The sequence below is a fragment of the Armigeres subalbatus genome, chromosome 1, assembly GCF_024139115.2.
Source record: "Armigeres subalbatus isolate Guangzhou_Male chromosome 1, GZ_Asu_2, whole genome shotgun sequence".
NCBI lineage: Eukaryota > Metazoa > Arthropoda > Insecta > Diptera > Culicidae > Armigeres > Armigeres subalbatus.
In genome coordinates this window covers 243,239,073-243,256,164 of record NC_085139.1, presented here as the reverse complement: position 1 = coordinate 243,256,164, position 17,092 = coordinate 243,239,073, and the positions used below count along the sequence as shown (strand labels likewise).

At 43.0% G+C, this 17,092-nt stretch overlaps 1 protein-coding gene across 1 annotated transcript in view; it reads right to left on the bottom strand.

Moving 5' to 3' along the window:
• Positions 1–629: 629 nt before the first annotated feature.
• LOC134206186 (cytoplasmic dynein 1 light intermediate chain 1) overlaps positions 630–17,092 on the bottom strand; it is a 52,499-nt gene continuing 36,036 nt past the window's right edge. Inside the window, exon 8 of the mRNA XM_062681876.1 lies at positions 630–2,976. Within this exon, the coding sequence (XP_062537860.1) occupies positions 2,713–2,976 (264 nt within the window). The 3' untranslated portion in view covers positions 630–2,712. The remainder of the gene's footprint in view (positions 2,977–17,092) is intronic.

Sequence of the window (17,092 nt, the reverse complement as noted above, 5' to 3'; positions counted from 1 at the left end):
TTAATAACTGATACACGTACGTATCAGATCAGAACTCAGACGGGCACGTTTCCCTCAATTCAGGAGATTTATGCCATCGCCTGCACTGCACTGTCTTTTACTTCATCTTATTCTCCTTCATTGGCATTACATCCCCCACTGGGACATTGCCGCCTCGTAGCTCAGTGTTCATTAAGCACTTCCACAGTTATAAACTGCGAGGTTTCTAAACCAAGTTACCATTTCTGCATTCGTATATCATGAGGCCAACGCGATGATACTTTTATGGCCAGGGAAGTCGAATAAATTCCCAATCCGAAAATTGTCCGGCACCGGGAATCGAACCCAACCACCTTCAGCATGGTCTTGCTTTGTAAACGCGCATCTAATCGCACGGCTAAGGTGGGCTTACTTCATCTATTTGACGGATTAGGAAGTAAAGAAAAGAGGTAGAACAGGAAGGACAAAAGGCAAAACACAGAGTAGACTGTAAAAAACGTATACACGGAAATAGTTATATGGATTTTGTGTGAATTGTGTTCCAACGGTGACGACGATCAGGCAATTTCGGAAAAATCGATGTTCAAAAAATTTATCGACAACGGGATTTTCTATCTAAGGGATTTTCGGATGACGCACCACGACACAGATTTCTGTTCCCTTTTTGCAATAATTCATTTTACTTGTTTTTCAGTAGTGGTCTGATTTTATCCTCAATGTTAGACCAAATTGGTTCCTTTCCTGCGTCTAGTTCCTCAAGAGGGATCATGTCATTACATATTTATTTAGTAGTACAGTTTGCTACAGATATATGCTCCTACCGGGAAAACCATTGTTTTCGTTAATGGTGCGGCTGTTGTGGCGACTGACTTTAGCGAATTTTATATCCCAATAGCTAGACATTTTCGCCCAGCTTGCAGATAATATATGTTTTTTCTTCTCTACATTAAATCAGCATAAATTAATGATCCATATGATCGCTCGGCCTTAGTTGTGTTGAATCTTTCAGATTTTTGTTTAAAACAAAAATCGATAAAAATTACTCTCTGTCTAAACTAATAATATAAACAAAACTTCATCGCTCAGATAATTGAAAATTTATACAACAAAACCAAGCAGACAAGCACGCTGCTATAAAGAATAATGGACAGTAATGATAATTTTTGCACGACTTTTTAATAGATTGGTAGGTGTATAACATTCATAAATACTGCACGTTTTGTTGTTCCCAACTTTTTCTACCACAAGCTAAGAACCAACACGGTTTTGATTATTTAAAACAGGTTTAAACAAAACAAATATGAGTACGATCTGGTTCCTGAAATACAAATTCAAACTAAGGTTAAAACGGATTATTACAAAAAAGATGTCCCGAGGTTATGGTAATGCACAGTGAAAAACAAACGCACGATCCAAACGAATTCAGTAAGATCTCGCATACTGTAGATAAAACTACGGGATGATCGTATGGAAATGGTTTTAATTTTACAAAAACCCTGTGAAAGCCGAATGCCTATTTCAACGTTTATCAGTGCTGATACTTTTTCAAAAAAAAACTGTATTTAAATGTCTATTACACTTGCTTGAAAAAAAAAAATGAATCCATTCGCAAATATATTTCAACGACAGATAAAAAGAACACTATGCAATATTTCAAAATATTCGCTTTACCTCAATATGAAAAAAAAATCATTTTTTTGCTTCGCACTGTGCAATGATAACAATAAGTGGACCGAAAAAAAGAAAAAAAAAAGATCTCGATTAACTTGATTCGCATTATCGTTCTTGTTTTTTTGATTTTCTTTAATGAGGAATTTCAATGGATAAATGTGTTTTTGTTCTATAAGTTAAGTTATTTTAAATTCTTTAACCATCTCTAAGCTGCAAATTATTATCAATTCGATATAAGTTAGTTTTTTTTTATTTTAATTAGTAGTAATGTATTACTCTCACTTGCGTTGCGCATTCTTTCTTAGGGATACTTTCGTTCCTCTCTGCTTCTCGCAAATCGGTGCCATATGGTTAAAATCAACTGGATACAACATGCAATGAGATTTTCTGTTATTCCAAAGAAACAAAAACCTAGGAAAATACCCAATCTTAAACTTTTTCAATAATTTCTTGAACAAATTTAGGAACGTTGCAGTAGAAAATGTCTGCCACAGGTCAATAAATTAGTAACTTATAGGCGAGTACCGAAGGCAGAAGCAGAAAGAGCTATATATATTCATTCGTGTTTTGCTCAGTTGGTTTTTATTTATACTTCTCTATCAACTTAATCTCGATACACTTACTCGCACTGCCTAACTACTAAAAGTGGTTTTCGATAAGCATTTTTCCCCAACCACAGACACACATTTTTCTCTTGCTTATCCGAGAGTACAATAGAAAAATCGACACGCACTCCAGCTCGGTTTCAGGCAAACCAACGTTTCCAAATCCAATCGCATTCTCACACTTTCTCGCATGCTATAACTTCTTCGTACAATTCTAAGCCAATCCAAGCCAAATTATCACACGACGTGCACGAATTTCCCCACCCTGAACGGTATCAGGGAGGTCTCCAACCCTGGAAAAAAGGCTCACCATATATCTCAGCGCATGTTACCATGTGGGTGAATATGTTTGAATGTGTAAGTGTGCCTCTGCGTATGTGTGACATTGTGAGGTTCATTGTCGTACACCCACTTGTTTTGTTTCTTATTAGCTTTTGCTGCTCGATCTACCACCTATTTAACAATCGGTCTGTGCTGAAAAGTCGAGGTCCTTCTTGACGCTGCGCGCCAAACGGTCCAACTCCATGGCAGCGTCAGTTCGCATGGAAATTTTCTCGCTGGCCGTGACCAGATCGCCCCCGTTGGTAGCCCGCGGTGACACGCCGGTGCCCGCTAAGCTGGCCGCAGCCGGTGAGCCGGACTTTTTATGCAGCAGTGAGTTGAAGAAGTTGGCCAGCACGCCTTCGCCGCTGGGCGTGCCGGGATTGAGCTTGCCATCGACCTGTGAAGACGAAATCAAAATTGTTAACTATGTAATCTTAGGCCTCTACAAGTTTGTATGGAAATTGGTATGGATTTTTTTTTATTGTAAGCAATCACTCACTAACTGGGCTAAAGCAGTATTGTGTTGAATTATTTTCAGACGATTATGATTGCTATTTGAGAACTTTTGGGATGAGAACAGTATGATAGCGATAACTTCTCAAAATTTTGACTCAAACAATAATACAGAATTATAATTTAAATTTAAACCAAATACCAGTTGAATGTTAAAAGTCATGTTAAATCTCGCGTGATTTTTGAAAACGTCGTATCTCCAAATGAGAGACTCTCTTTCATTACGCTCTCTTTCACTAATATCTAAGCTAGTTTTGCATTTATTGCAATATTTCCACTTCAACACGCTAGACAAAGCAATTTTCTTTAGATCTCTGTAAAAAATCCAATGTAAATGTTAGTATGGCTTCGTAATAATCGAAAGAGAAAGTAAACAAAGAGAGCCTCTCTTTTGGACTTACGACGTTTTCAAAAATCACGCGAGAAATCTTCTATGTGGAGTTATGGCTTCGTGGTGGGAAAACATGGGAAAAAGGTAACTGTTTCTACTACAAATCACTCGCTGACGAGTTATTATCAATTGATCTTTTAAAACTAAGTTCGGGTAAGAGTGCTGATCAACTTCGATTTTTTGAAAATTTATTTTTCTATTCATCCTTGCAGTGTAGACGTCGATGATCGATGTTTAACATGCCAGCATTTTTTATGTCGACGGTACATCGGTTTGTCCGGATACTGAACTGGTTTCTAGGTAAGCCACCAGCACCTTCGGTGTGCACTGATAGCTTTCTCAGGATTCCCCTCTCCAGTAACTATTGAGGTGATTATACATACAATAAAGCCAGAAATCGACCATTTTGTAAACCACGTGCTTTTCCAATATTTTTTTCAAGAGCACGAGATGAATGAACCATATTGCGTATGAGGCTTAAATAATGGTAGATCGTTTGCTTAGTTATGCTGAACAATCATAATTTGAGTTTCGGCACTGTACGAAAACTATTAAGCCAGATTTGGGCTTTTGAAAATGTATGTAGATAAACGTGTGGTACGGGCTTCATTGTATAATAACCTTAAGATTAAGAGCAAGATTACCGATGGTGAGTATAAGCCGTTTGGCAGCGCAGTATAATTGCTTGACACTTTACCGGTCGCTACTAAACGCGCTGCTAAAACAATAGCGTAGCTGACAGGTGACCATCTTTGGTAGCGCGGTAAGAACGCTGCTATTTAATGAACTGTCAAACGTTACCGGTGCGGAATACAGCAACCAAATTGATAGCCGAAAATAGTGACTGGTACCGTAAAAGAGTGACTAAACTAAAATGACAGCGTAGTGCGGGTGATCAAAATACTTGCGCCCGGTAATGATGCTCTAAGGCTAAGGTGATTATACAATAATTGTATATTAGTCTCGTGATAAATTTTAAATTCACTACATGCTTTTTCCACTCCCATCGATAAATGTTAAAATACGACATAATACATTTCGTACAGGGGGCCCTCCTTAGCCGTGCGGTAAGATGCACGGCTACAAAGCAAGACCATGCTGAGGGTGGCTGGGTTCGATTCCCGGTGCCGGTCTAGATAATTTTCGGATTGGAAATTGTCTCGACTTCCCTGGGCATAAAAGTATCATCGTGTTAGCCTCATGATATACGAATGCAGAAATGGTAACTTGGCTTAGAAACCTCGCAGTTAATAACTGTGGAAGTGCTTAATGAATACTAAGCTGCGAGGCGGCAATGTCCCAGTGGGGGATGTAATGCCAATGAAGAGAAGAGAGAGAGAGACATTTCGTACGTTGCTGAAACTTAAGTCGATTGTATAGCATAAGTAATCAAATTATTATACGATTGAATCACCACTATGTGCGTTATGGTTCTCTCAATCCGTGCTCTTGAAAATTCACAAAAAAAAAAGCACGTGGTTTCTAAGATGGCCGATTTGTGGCTTCATTGTATAATCACTTGTATAATCTTGTAAACAATTATCAGAAAGATTGGTAAAAAACAGAAAAGGTAATTAGTTAATCATAGTTTTGAATTAGTCTGTCTAAAAACAATTCAGCGTCGATCAAATTCTCCGTTATTTCCCGGTTTTCCCGGTTCAGTGACCACCTGAATTTTCTCAATTTACCAACAATGAGTGCACCATTTTGATTGTTTAACGCATATAAATAACCATGGGATTATTCTTTGAATTATTTAAGATTCTTTGAAACAATATTTTGGTGGTAAATTAAAGTCACACCTTTAAAAAATACGAGCGAAAACAAATCGTGTAAAAACAGAATCCTGTGTATACCAATAATGCCGATGTCATTCGCAAAATAGTACATTTTTCACTTATCGTCTCTTCTCATTTACCCCTTTCTGTGGTTTCGTAATACCGTGACCTGCCCTAATTCCGCACATTGCCTAATACCGTGAATTTTTTCCAAATTGATGAATATAGAGGAACTATGTCCAGGGGTAGCAGGGACTATGTCCAAGGGCTTGACGACCCTCCCCAGCTGTCTGCGGGTCAGGGAGAACTGCCTAGGATGTGGTGGGGTTTAGCAGTGGGCACTGCTAAATCCCTCCCAAAAAAACCACAAGTGTCCGCAAGCAGACTCTATCAAAGCGACTGTGTGCCGCTTCAAAAGCACAAGCCCAGGAAGTGCCATTGGGACATCAGGGTCGATGCCAGTAAGATCCTGATTATGGCATACTGGCTGCATGTTACTGGACTCTGTTTTGAATATTGTTGTACTGTAAAGCGAGGGCTGGTAGTCTGGACATTCTATTCTCTTAGTAAGGCCGGGTATCACCGACTTGAAACGGCGAATGGACTAATGTTCAGGCTGCTTTCCGTCCCATAAAACCGTGGCCGGCCTTGTAGCACGTGGTACAATCCTGTCACCCAGTTGTCAAACTGCGCGGGTAGGCTCAGAAGCTCCTTCCTGACTAGCGCTGATCTGGCTCTGAACACGCAAGTGTCAACCCTCGCATGGCCTCCCTGCATGCCGCAAGGTAAGCATAGATAACCATGGGATCAATAAGGCGACTACACCAGCAGGATTCGACAGCAGCCGCAAGGGGGACCCAACAGCAATGATCTCTTCGAATAAAAGAAACAAATGGAAGGTGAAGCGGTGTCTAGCGGTAAGGAGGACCCTTTCGCTAGATGAAGTGGCCCTAATCGGTCACTCCAAAGGTCGCCGGGGGGAGGCGATGATGAAGTTCGTGGTATGTCGGAAGAGGTGCCGGTCGACGTAAAAATTGACGGGCTCACTCTGACCAAGGTCATAAACTCGATGATGACCAACCACGAGAACAGCGGAGGCCGGACAATCGAGGTGATTACGGACGTTTCGGACATAATAATGTCCTTTCTGGATAACCGGGTCAATTATAGCAAGGATCTGGAACAGGCCGTACTGACCCTCTGCGCTCTAGTCGTGGAGGCGAAGTCGGAGTGCAAGACCCTGCTGGAGGCCAGTAAGAAGGCGGAGCACAAGATCCGCCTTCTTACTGAAGGAAAGGATTTGGCGGTGAAGACCTCGATGGAGGCCGAATCGAGGATTCGCCTCCTTACAGAGGGGAAGCAGCTGGCGGAACTTCAAAGGCGGATGGCCATCAGCGGAGCAACTCCTAATCTAAGTAAGGTCACGCAGGAAGCGGACCTAAAAGTAGCTAAAAAAAGACGCGGTACCTCTTACTAGGAAAGATACGGCTACTCGTCGGGAGAGGGCCGAGAGGACAGCCGAGCGGAAAGTACCGAGAGGAAAACGGTATCTCCACCAAGGAGGATACCAGAGGATCGCCGGGAGGAGGACCTGCCGTGGACGGAGGTCGAGAACCAAAAAAAGGTGAAACGGAGTCGTCAGCAGGTCGCAAGGAGTGCGACACAAGGAGCGGAGCAGGTCACTACTAAGAAGGGTAGAGCCCGTGAGAAAAAGGGTGCGCCTTCCAATGGCAGTGGCAAGCGTAAAGACAGAGGTGAAGCGATTATCGTCAAGACTGACGATAAAAGCTACGCCGATGTCTCAAAGACTATGAGAGGCAACGAGAAGCTCTCTAATCTAGGATGGGATGTCAACTGCATCCGAAGAACGAGGAAAGGCGAGATGATTCTCGTCTTAAAATGGGATGCTGCTCGGAAGAATTCTGAGTATAAAAAGTTGCCAGAAGAGGTCCTGGGTGATGGGGTTCAAGTCAGAGCCCTGTGCCCAGTTTTGAACATCCAGTGCAAGGGCATGGATGAGATAACCGAGGCCGGAGACCTGGTAGACGCACTGAGGGATCAGTGCAATGTCGAGATCCAGGAATCCGCGATTCGGTTACGCAAAGGTTTTACGGGAATGCAGTTTGCTTCATTTCAAGTACCTATGGCCGAGGCCAAGAAGGTGCTGAATAAGGTAAAACTATAGGTGGGCTGGTCGGTGTGCTCGTTGAGCACAAGCAAACCCAGTAAGGCCTGTTATAGGTGCTTTGGCCACGGTCATAAATCCTATGACTGCAAGGGACCTGACCGCAGTAAGCTGTGCCGTAGGTGCGGAGCCGAAAACCACCAGTCTCGCACCTGTCAGGCTGCACCAAGATGTCTGATCTGTCCTCCAACAGGCATCTCACCGATGCTCAGGCCAGACATGCAAGTAACACAGCTAAACTTGAACCACTGCGAGGTGGCTCAACTGCTGCTACAACCGTCGGTTATTGAGTGTAAAGCTGATGTTGCCTTGCTGTCCGACCCATACCACATCCCTGCTGCAAACGGCAGTGGGATTGCGGACAAGTCCAATATGGTGGGAATTTGGACTTGTGGGCGATACCTCATCTAGAAGATAATATCTTCTCCTTACGATGAGGGTTTTGTCATAACAAAGGTAAACGAAGTTTACGTTTGTAGCTGCAACTGTCCTACTAGATGGAGTATAGAGCAGTACACTAGGGTAGTTGATATTCTTGCGGCGAAACTAACTGGTCTAAAACCAGTACGACAAAGCGGGGCGGTGCAACTGATCCCGGATGGCGCACCTCACAGTTCAACCAGGAACTGTTGGAGGAAGCGAATTGACAGAGGTACTAACACGTGCCTGCGATATAGCGATGCCAAGGAGGACCCAGTCCCCAGCAGTGATGGGAAATGTCAAAAAAATGTCATGGGGTTGCTATTACTAATTTGCTAATAACTTTTTTCAAAAGTTATTTACAATTCAGATGTTTTGGTTAACATGTAATGCTTAAAGGATGCTACAACTTTGCCGAGCAGACCATTATTCTAAATACAAAGTGTGAGGCATGATAAGGAAATTTAAAAAATGTCACGGAATGTCATGACATTAATGTCATTCGACCCTAATTGGGCTCTCACGCCGTCAATTTCAGCTCTAGAGCAATGACCTATTAGAAAAAGTTTTAGGATCCTTCAAGGGCTACATGTTTATATAAAACATACAGTTGTGAATAACTTGTGAAAAAAGTTATTAACAAATTAGTTCCATGACGTCGATATGACATTTCCCGTCACTGGTCCCCAGGCAATCGACAACCAGTGTACTGGTAGTCGAACACGATCGCAGATCTTCGTAGAACCTGTCTTAGAGCTAAAAGAAGGTTGCGACGTGCTAGAACAGACGCTGAACGAGTCGATAGAACTACGAGATTAAAAGTAGCAAGAGAGCCTGCTTTGAACAGCTGTGCAGAAAGGCGAATGACACCCCAACGGGGAGATACGTACAGGATAGTGATGGCTATAGGACCAACAGCAAACCTCCTGAGAGATCTCCAGAGATGTTAGCCGGAATAGTAGAGTGATTGTTTCCGAAACATGAACCATCGGACTGGCCCGCTACACCATAAGAGTCAGTTGACGTGGTACCGCTAGTGACTAACGAGGAGCTTATCGTAGCCACAAGAAAACTTAAGCTCAATAAGGCGCCAGGCCCAGATGGAATTCCAAACTTGGCCCTTAAACACGCCATTCTTGCTGATCCAGATATGTTCAGGAGCTACCTCCAGAGATGCATGGACAAAGGAAACTTCCCAGATCGATGGAAACGGCAGAAATTTGTGCTATTACCGAAGCCCGGCAAACAGGCGGGGACCCTTCGGCATAAGCTCAATCGCGATCCAAGTCGATTATGCATGTCAGCGGGCTTCATTGGCGATAAAATCTTCATAACGAATGATGTCCAACAGATCGGCGGTGCATTGTCAAGTGCGTAGGTTGATAGCGGGCGTAGCATTGTCTATCATCCGCTGTGGCGTACCGGCATGGGCCGTAGCACTAAAGGTCGAGTACAATGTAAAGAAACTGATCAGAGTACACTCGGTGCAAGTGCGACGTGTCAAGAGAGCAGCCTCGCTGCTCAAATGGCAAAGAGCATGGGACACCGCAGTCAAAGGTCGTTGGACCCACAGACTGGTTGTCTGAACATGGTTGCTTAAAAAAAACCCTACACAGGTTTGGCTTCGCAGATTCTGCGGAGTGTCCAGAATGTGTAGGTGAGGTAGAGTCGGCAGAGAATGTGATGTTCGCATGCCCGCGATTCGAGGTAGAACGCAATGCTATGATGCTTATTAGTGGTATGGATACAACCCCGGACAATCTCGTCGAGAGGATGTGCCGGGAGGAAGTTATATGGAATGCGGTGAACACAGCATCTCAACAGATTATGTCGAAACTGCAGCGGTGGTGGCTGGAAATGTCGTAAAATCCCGATTAATCGATTACTCTCGATTCTTGTCGATTATATAATCGATTAATCGTTGGGTAGAAATCGATTCAAAATTAATCGATTATCACAACGATGAATCGATTAATTGAAGTAATCGATTAATTTACGACATCTCGGTGGCGTCTTGAACAAAACCAACGAATGCAGTAAGGGCATCTGTGAGGCAGTGAACACCCAGACAACCAACATGTCGCGGGTTGGCTGCGGGACCTCCGAATGTAGATATAGAGGTCATTGCGGTTTACGCGCGGTGGTTGTTGTCGGGGTGCTCGTCTTCAACGTGAGATTATGATACGGACCGCTAGGTTACAATCATAGCTTGCGATCGACGGGTGGTGAGGTTACCACCCTAAAAGTTGATGTTGTGTGTATTAATATTGAGCGTATTTGTGACATAAATTGGGCGCTAAAAAATAAATAAATGACAATAAAGTAGAATCAAATTATTCCTCCTACAAAGTCATAATCTCCACAATAAAATGTACATAATGCTCAAAAACGGCCCTGACCCATCTTACCCCGTGATCCATCTGGCCCCGCCTAACCCTATGACCTAAAAATTCAATTGAAATTTGTATATGATTCAATTATTCAAATATTTTACTGTAAATGTGCACATATGTTCATCTATTGAAGTTGTTTGATAGGGCACGGAATTATGCAATTTTCTGCGTGGTATTTGGAATCTTCTTCTGCATGTACGCGGTATTGAGCATATTCACAAGTCAAATCTCGCTTAACTTTTCGAATGGACCTAAGTAAAAAATTCATAAAATTATTTGAATATTGCAATCAATAAACCAATACGAAAGCTTTTGTTTGCAGTACTCAAATTAATTCATTTAAATCCTGATTAATCCACCTAGTGGTGATGGTGCCTTTCTCGTGCAAATAAAAAATGTATTTTGGCCAATTTTCAATAGGAAACAATAAAATAGAAGTCTGCGTCGAATGCAACTTGTTGCGAGCAAATCGGTTGAGGATAAGTGCCTGAAAAATTATTGACACTTTTTTACGCGATTATTCTGTAAAAAAAAGTATTTTGGCCATAACTTCCGACCCCATAGTCCGATCTGGCCAATTTTCAATAGGAAACAATAAAATGGAAGTCTGCGTCGAATCGGTTGAGGATAAGTGCCCGAAAAATGAGTGACACTTTTGCTACATTTTTGTACGTGGGTGCGCACAGACACACACACATACATACAGACATCACCTCAATTCGTCGAACTGAGTCGATCTGTATATACACTATGGGTCTCCGGGTCTTCTATAAAAAGTTTGTTTTTGGAGCGATCATATAGCCTATACCGTATACTTAGTATACGAGAAAGGCAAAAACATGTTACTTAGGTCCTTTTGAAAAGTTAAGCGAAAAATGCCGAACACTATTTTCTTCTTTTTTTAATGAGTTGAAGTATAACACATATTTTTCCCTTCAAATTTATTTGATATTGATTAAAGCGACATAGTTTTCAAAAGTTATTTGTTGAAAATTAAATTTTATGTGGCGAATTTATTATGGACACTTTCTTAACCTCACGGTAATAGGGCATGTTACGGTGATGAAAGCTTATTCATAGGTTTCATAACGCTTAGCAGTTGAGAAAAAAGTTCTTAAAAACAATTTTATTGTTTCATAAAAAAAAGTGTTACAAGGGAATTACAGGAGTTTTAAAATATGGCTCATTCGGTGTTAAGTAATTGTTAATCATTCTGCAGAGATTTGCAATCACTACTTAGGGGCGATTCAAATATGACGTCCACTACTTTTTGGGATTTCTAGACCCCCTCCCCCTGCCGTCCCCCCAGAAGTAGTACTGCGAGGTAGTTCCTGGGGGAAACGATGGTGGAGCCCAAGGGAGTTTAGTCGGTATTACCGGTATGGTTGAGTCCGACACTCCAGTACACTTCCGTGTGGTAGTTTGGCAACTACAATGCACGTGTACTGGGTTAGTGTGTAAATGCATTCTCCCTTGTAAAAAAAAAAAGACCCCCATCCCCCTCTGTCACGCTTTTTTGTATACCTAGTATATGTACTGTCACAAATTCTTCGGCTCCCTCCCCCTACAACCTGTGACATCATTTTTGAACGACCCCTTATCGTTTTCAACGTTTTACAATAGCTAGCTTTTAGACTAGTCTAGACAATAGACGAGCTATTCGCCGAAGAAAATGTCATTTGTTTTGCCAACGTCTTCTAAACGCAACATATTCACCAACTGAAAAAAAAGTTCCGGACGACATCTTCACGAAGCTAGCACTTTGGATTGTGTGTCTTTTGTATCGTTTATTCAGTTGTGTAACTTGCTTTGATTATTTTACCTTTTTGTGACATTTTATTGCTCTTGACTCGTATTACTTAGTGTTGTGAAATTTGTGTTGGATGGTCAGTGATAAATATTGCGAATTAATCGTTTATCATCGCTTCCCTGATAGTGATATTGTTGTGACTTGTGACTGTTTTGTTTTGCAATCTATTCGCACTATCCCCTAACTGCACTTTTTCGGCTACCGTACATCCACACTGCAAGTTTAAGAGCATCTCCATCGACGATGTCATCCGCTTGTGATCACTGCGCGAGGCCAGTTAAAGCTGACGACGAGGGTATTACTTGCATGGCTTTCTGCGAAAGAATGGTACACTATAGGTGCACCGATAAAAATCTCAACAAGTCGTTTATAAAAATCGTCCATGAGAACCAAAACCTCATGTGGATGTGTGATGAGTGTGCGAAACTTATGAAGATGGTTCGATTCAAATCCGCTGTTTCGTCATTCAGTGATGTTGTTAACACTATCACTGAGAAGCAGGAATCCGCGCACGAAGAAATCAGGATGGAACTAACAAAACATGGTCAACAAATCGCTCAGCTAACCAAACGCATTGCTGCATCTTCTCCGGTCCTTCAACAACAAAGTGGCTCTACCCGACAACCTCCATCCAAAAGACGTCGTCAAGAAGACATAGGATCGCATAAACCTCTTCTTGGTGGCACGAAAATAGTTCCCGACGCCAGCGTAATAACCGTACCTGAGCCAATTCAACTGTTTTGGGTTTACCTTTCTCGTATCCATCCAAGCGCTAAATTGGAAGCTGTTGAAAAGCTAGTAAAGGATTGTTTAAAGTGTGAGGAAGCTGTTAGAGTCATTCCTCTTGTAAAACGAGGCATCGACACTAGTCGTCTGAGCTTCGTTTCCTACAAAATCGGAATCGACCCCAAGTTTCGAGAAGCAGCTCTTGACACTCAAACCTGGCCCAAAGGAATTTTATTTCGCGAATTCGAAGACAACAGCTCAAAAAACATGTTCTTGCCTCTGCTGAATACGCTAACCATCACGATTTCGCCCGAAGCCGGCTCGTCCCAGTTTACGACACCCTTACCCGGAATAAATCGAGAAGGTTAACTTATTTCAACGAACCTACATCATCTTCACTACCGGGACGCACGCTTGCCATCAGTACTGAGGGGCTTCCTAGTCGACTCATCACAGTCGAGCCATTCCTGCCAGCGATCTTCAGCCGTTCCGGTCCTGTGTTTGAGCTCGGTGAAGGGGTCTTCCGCACTCCCTTTGCAGGCAAGTATACACATGAAGGTAACACTGCTCTGCCTGAACAATCTCCGTTTTCCAGCGCTCTCGGTAGTATCAGCCCCATAGAGACAATAAACAATCCGGATTTATCGTGTGCTACATTGACCATCAATCCGTTGGTTCCCGTTACTCCCGTTGGTGCCTCTTCTGTATCATCACTGGGACGCACGCTTGCCGCTAGCATTGAGGAAGCCCCGGATCCCCCCAACGCAGTCGAGCCGTTCCCGCCAGCGTCCTGGTCCTGCGTTTGGGGCTAGAAATGGGGTCTTCCGAACTCCTGTGTTCGGCAAGTATGAACAACATTCAAATGGGTCTGTTCCTAAAGCTGCACTGTATTCTAGTGAACAATGTATCTCGCATATCTCCACGCCCTCCTATTCGCCCATCGTCGCTTGCTGGCCAGTCGCCTCTGCAGAGTGTCCAGGACGCACCGCAGTAAGCTTCTCGGAGATTTTTCCAGTCCCTCTATCTCAGTCGCGCCATCTGCTGCCAGAGTTCATCCAAGTCGTCCTGGCCCTGAGTTTAGATGTGGATTGGAAATCTCCCAGCACGTTACTCCAGGCAAGTACCTATGCAACAATGAACATTCGCTGCCTGATTCGGATCTAACTTCCAGCAGTTCTCCGGTAGTATCATCAACCAGGTCGATCGATCGCGACACCGATGATCTCTTGATTTACTACCAAAACGTAGGCGGTATCAACTCAGAAGTAGACAGCTATCGTCTAGCAACATCAGCTCAGTGCTACGATGTTATTGTCCTGATCGAAACTTGGCTTGATGATCGCACACTCTCGAGTCAAGTGTTTGGTACTGAATACGAAGCGTATCGGTGTGACCGAAATTCTGAAAATAGTAGGAAATCTACTGGTGGCGGTGACATCATTGCTGTACGGCGTGGTTTGAAGGCAAGGCTAATTGGAAATTCCACGTGGCAATGTTTGGAGTAAGTCTGGATATCCATCCAATTGAAGAAGAGCGCCATTTTCCGTTGACGTTGACTACTTAGATACCCACTGCCGTTCCGTCTTCACCGTAGTCGAGGGTATGGCAGCGGCGGATGAGCTTCTTGTCATTGGCGACTTTAATCTTTCCGGTGTTTCGTGGAGACCGTCTCACAATGGTTTCCTCTATCAAATCTATCTCAAATCAATCATGTAGCGAATGAGAATCAACGTTGTATGGACTTATGTTTTGTGAGCAAGCAAGATGTCGCCCCGTTCATCACCGGAGCTCCAGCTCCCATGGTTAAGCTCGTCCCTCATCACCCTCCTTTAGTTGTCCGAATTCCGGTGAGCCTGGCCAACGAGTTCAATGTATTTCCCGCTTCCGTATCATACAATTTTCAGAAGGCCGATCATCAAAGCATTGTCGACGTACTATCTGATATGCCTTGGGAAGCTATACTTGCCGATAATGTCGAAAATGCTGCGTCGACTTTCTCGCATATCTTGGCATACGTTATTGACCGACATGTTCCCAAAAAAGTACACAAGAATAGCTCTCATCCGTCCTGGTACACTCGGGAATTAAGAGAACTTAAAACTGCCAAGAGAGCCGCCTTAAGGAAATACACTAAATACCGCACGTTTTCCTTAAAGGATCACTACGTCAGACTCAACAACGCCTATAAACGGGTCAGTCGTATATGCTATTCCCGATATCAAAGTAAGATCCAAACCAATCTCAAAACGCATCCTAAACTGTTTTGGTATCATGTCAACAAGCAACGCGGAGAATCTGACCTCCCTTCCTCTATGACATTTCAGGGCGAAACTGTATCATCACTGCAGGAGATCTGTAGACTGTTTTCGCTAAAGTTTGGTGACGTTTTTACCGATGAACAGCTTACCGACAACGAAGTACATCACGCAGCAGACAATGTTCCCCTATATGGCCATGTACTAGGTGTTATCGACATCAGCGAAGAGATGATCTCCTCTGCTGCATCAAAACTAAAGTCATCGATCAAACCTGGTCCCGATGGTATTCCGTTCAATTTCCTGAAAAGACGCATTTCCAGTTTGCAGTATCCGTTGCTCCTCCTGTTTCGGCTTTCCTTATCCAGTGGCAGCTTTCCTTCATGTTGGAAGATTGCACAAATGTTTCCTGTGCACAAGAAAGGGAACAAACGTGACGTGGACAATTATCGAGGAATAACTTCGCTGAGTGCAATATCAAAACTGTTCGAACTCGTTGTGATGGATCCTCTGCTTTCCCACAGCAAGCAGTATCTGTCTGAAACTCAGCATGGATTCATTACCGGTCGCTCCACTAGTACTAATTTATTGTGCCTTACATCTTTCATCACGAACAGCATGACGAAAAGAGCTCAAACAGATGTCATCTACACAGATCTGTCAGCTGCTTTTGATAAGTTAAACCACTGCATCGCTATCGCCAAATTAGACAAGTTAGGAGTAAATGGCACTCTATTGGAATGGTTCCGATCATATCTATCCGGCCGCCAGCTAACGGTTGCTATCGGCGACTGCAGGTCTGATTCCTTCGTGGCTCCATCGAATACCCCAAGGAAGTCATTTGGGTCCGTTAGTCTTCCTACTATATTTCAATGACGTGAATTTTGTACTCGAAGTTCCCCGCCTATCGTATGCTGATGACCTGAAAATGTTCTTGCAAATCCAATCCATCGAAGATTGCTATTTCCTTCAACGTCAGTTAGAATCCTTTGCCAATTGGTGTAACGTCAACCGTATGATAGTCAATCCGGCAAAATGCTCGATGATCACTTTTTCTCGGATTAAAAATCCCGTTAGATTCGACTACACGCTTTTGAATACCAGCATAGAACGTCTGAGTCATGTCAAAGACTTAGGCGTAATTTTGGATTCCCAGCTGACGTACAAAATGCATATTTCATACGTTGTAGATAAGGCTTCCAAAACCCTGGGCTTCATCTTTCGGATGGGTAAAGAATTTTCTGACATTTACTGTCTAAAGTCTTTGTATTGCTCACTGGTGCGGTCGTCTCTGGAGTATTGCTCCGCCGTTTGGAATCCCAATTATACGAACGGTGCCGAACGAATTGAGTCCGTGCAACGACGCTTCCTACGATTTGCTCTGCGTAGACTACCGTGGAGAGATCCATTACGCCTGCCAAGTTATGAAAGCCGCTGTCGGCTTATCGATCTGGAGCCGCTAAAAGAACGCCGTAACACCGCTCGAGCTGTACTTGTTGCAGACGTTTTGCAAGGCCGAATGGATTGTAGTGACATTTTGGAACAGATTAATATTAACGTACAGCCGAGAACTCTTCGCAATAACGCTATGTTAAGAATGCCATTTCGTCGGACTAACTACAGTATGAACGGTAGTATTGAAGGATTACAGCGTATATTCAACAGGGTTTCTACAATATTCGACTTCAACCTGCATCGTTAGACGCTGCGTCGAAGATTCAAAGATTTTTTCACTTCGCTATAGATAGCTGTTTTAGTGTTTGTGTCCATTTTGTTAAAGTTTTTGACGATATGTATACTTAACTTATATATATTTTTTATTACCATCATTAGGACAAATAGTCTGTTGATGTAGGCCTTAAATAAATAAATAAATAAATAAACTGACTTAGCCTGTTTAACATTCTTCCATGTCTTTAGAAATTCAAGTAGCGGTTCTCAACCTGGGATACATATTCTCCTGGCATGGGGGTACCTTTGCCGGTTCCAGGGGGTACCTCGTACCAAACAGCACAACTTGTTTCACTACTGAACTTTTCACT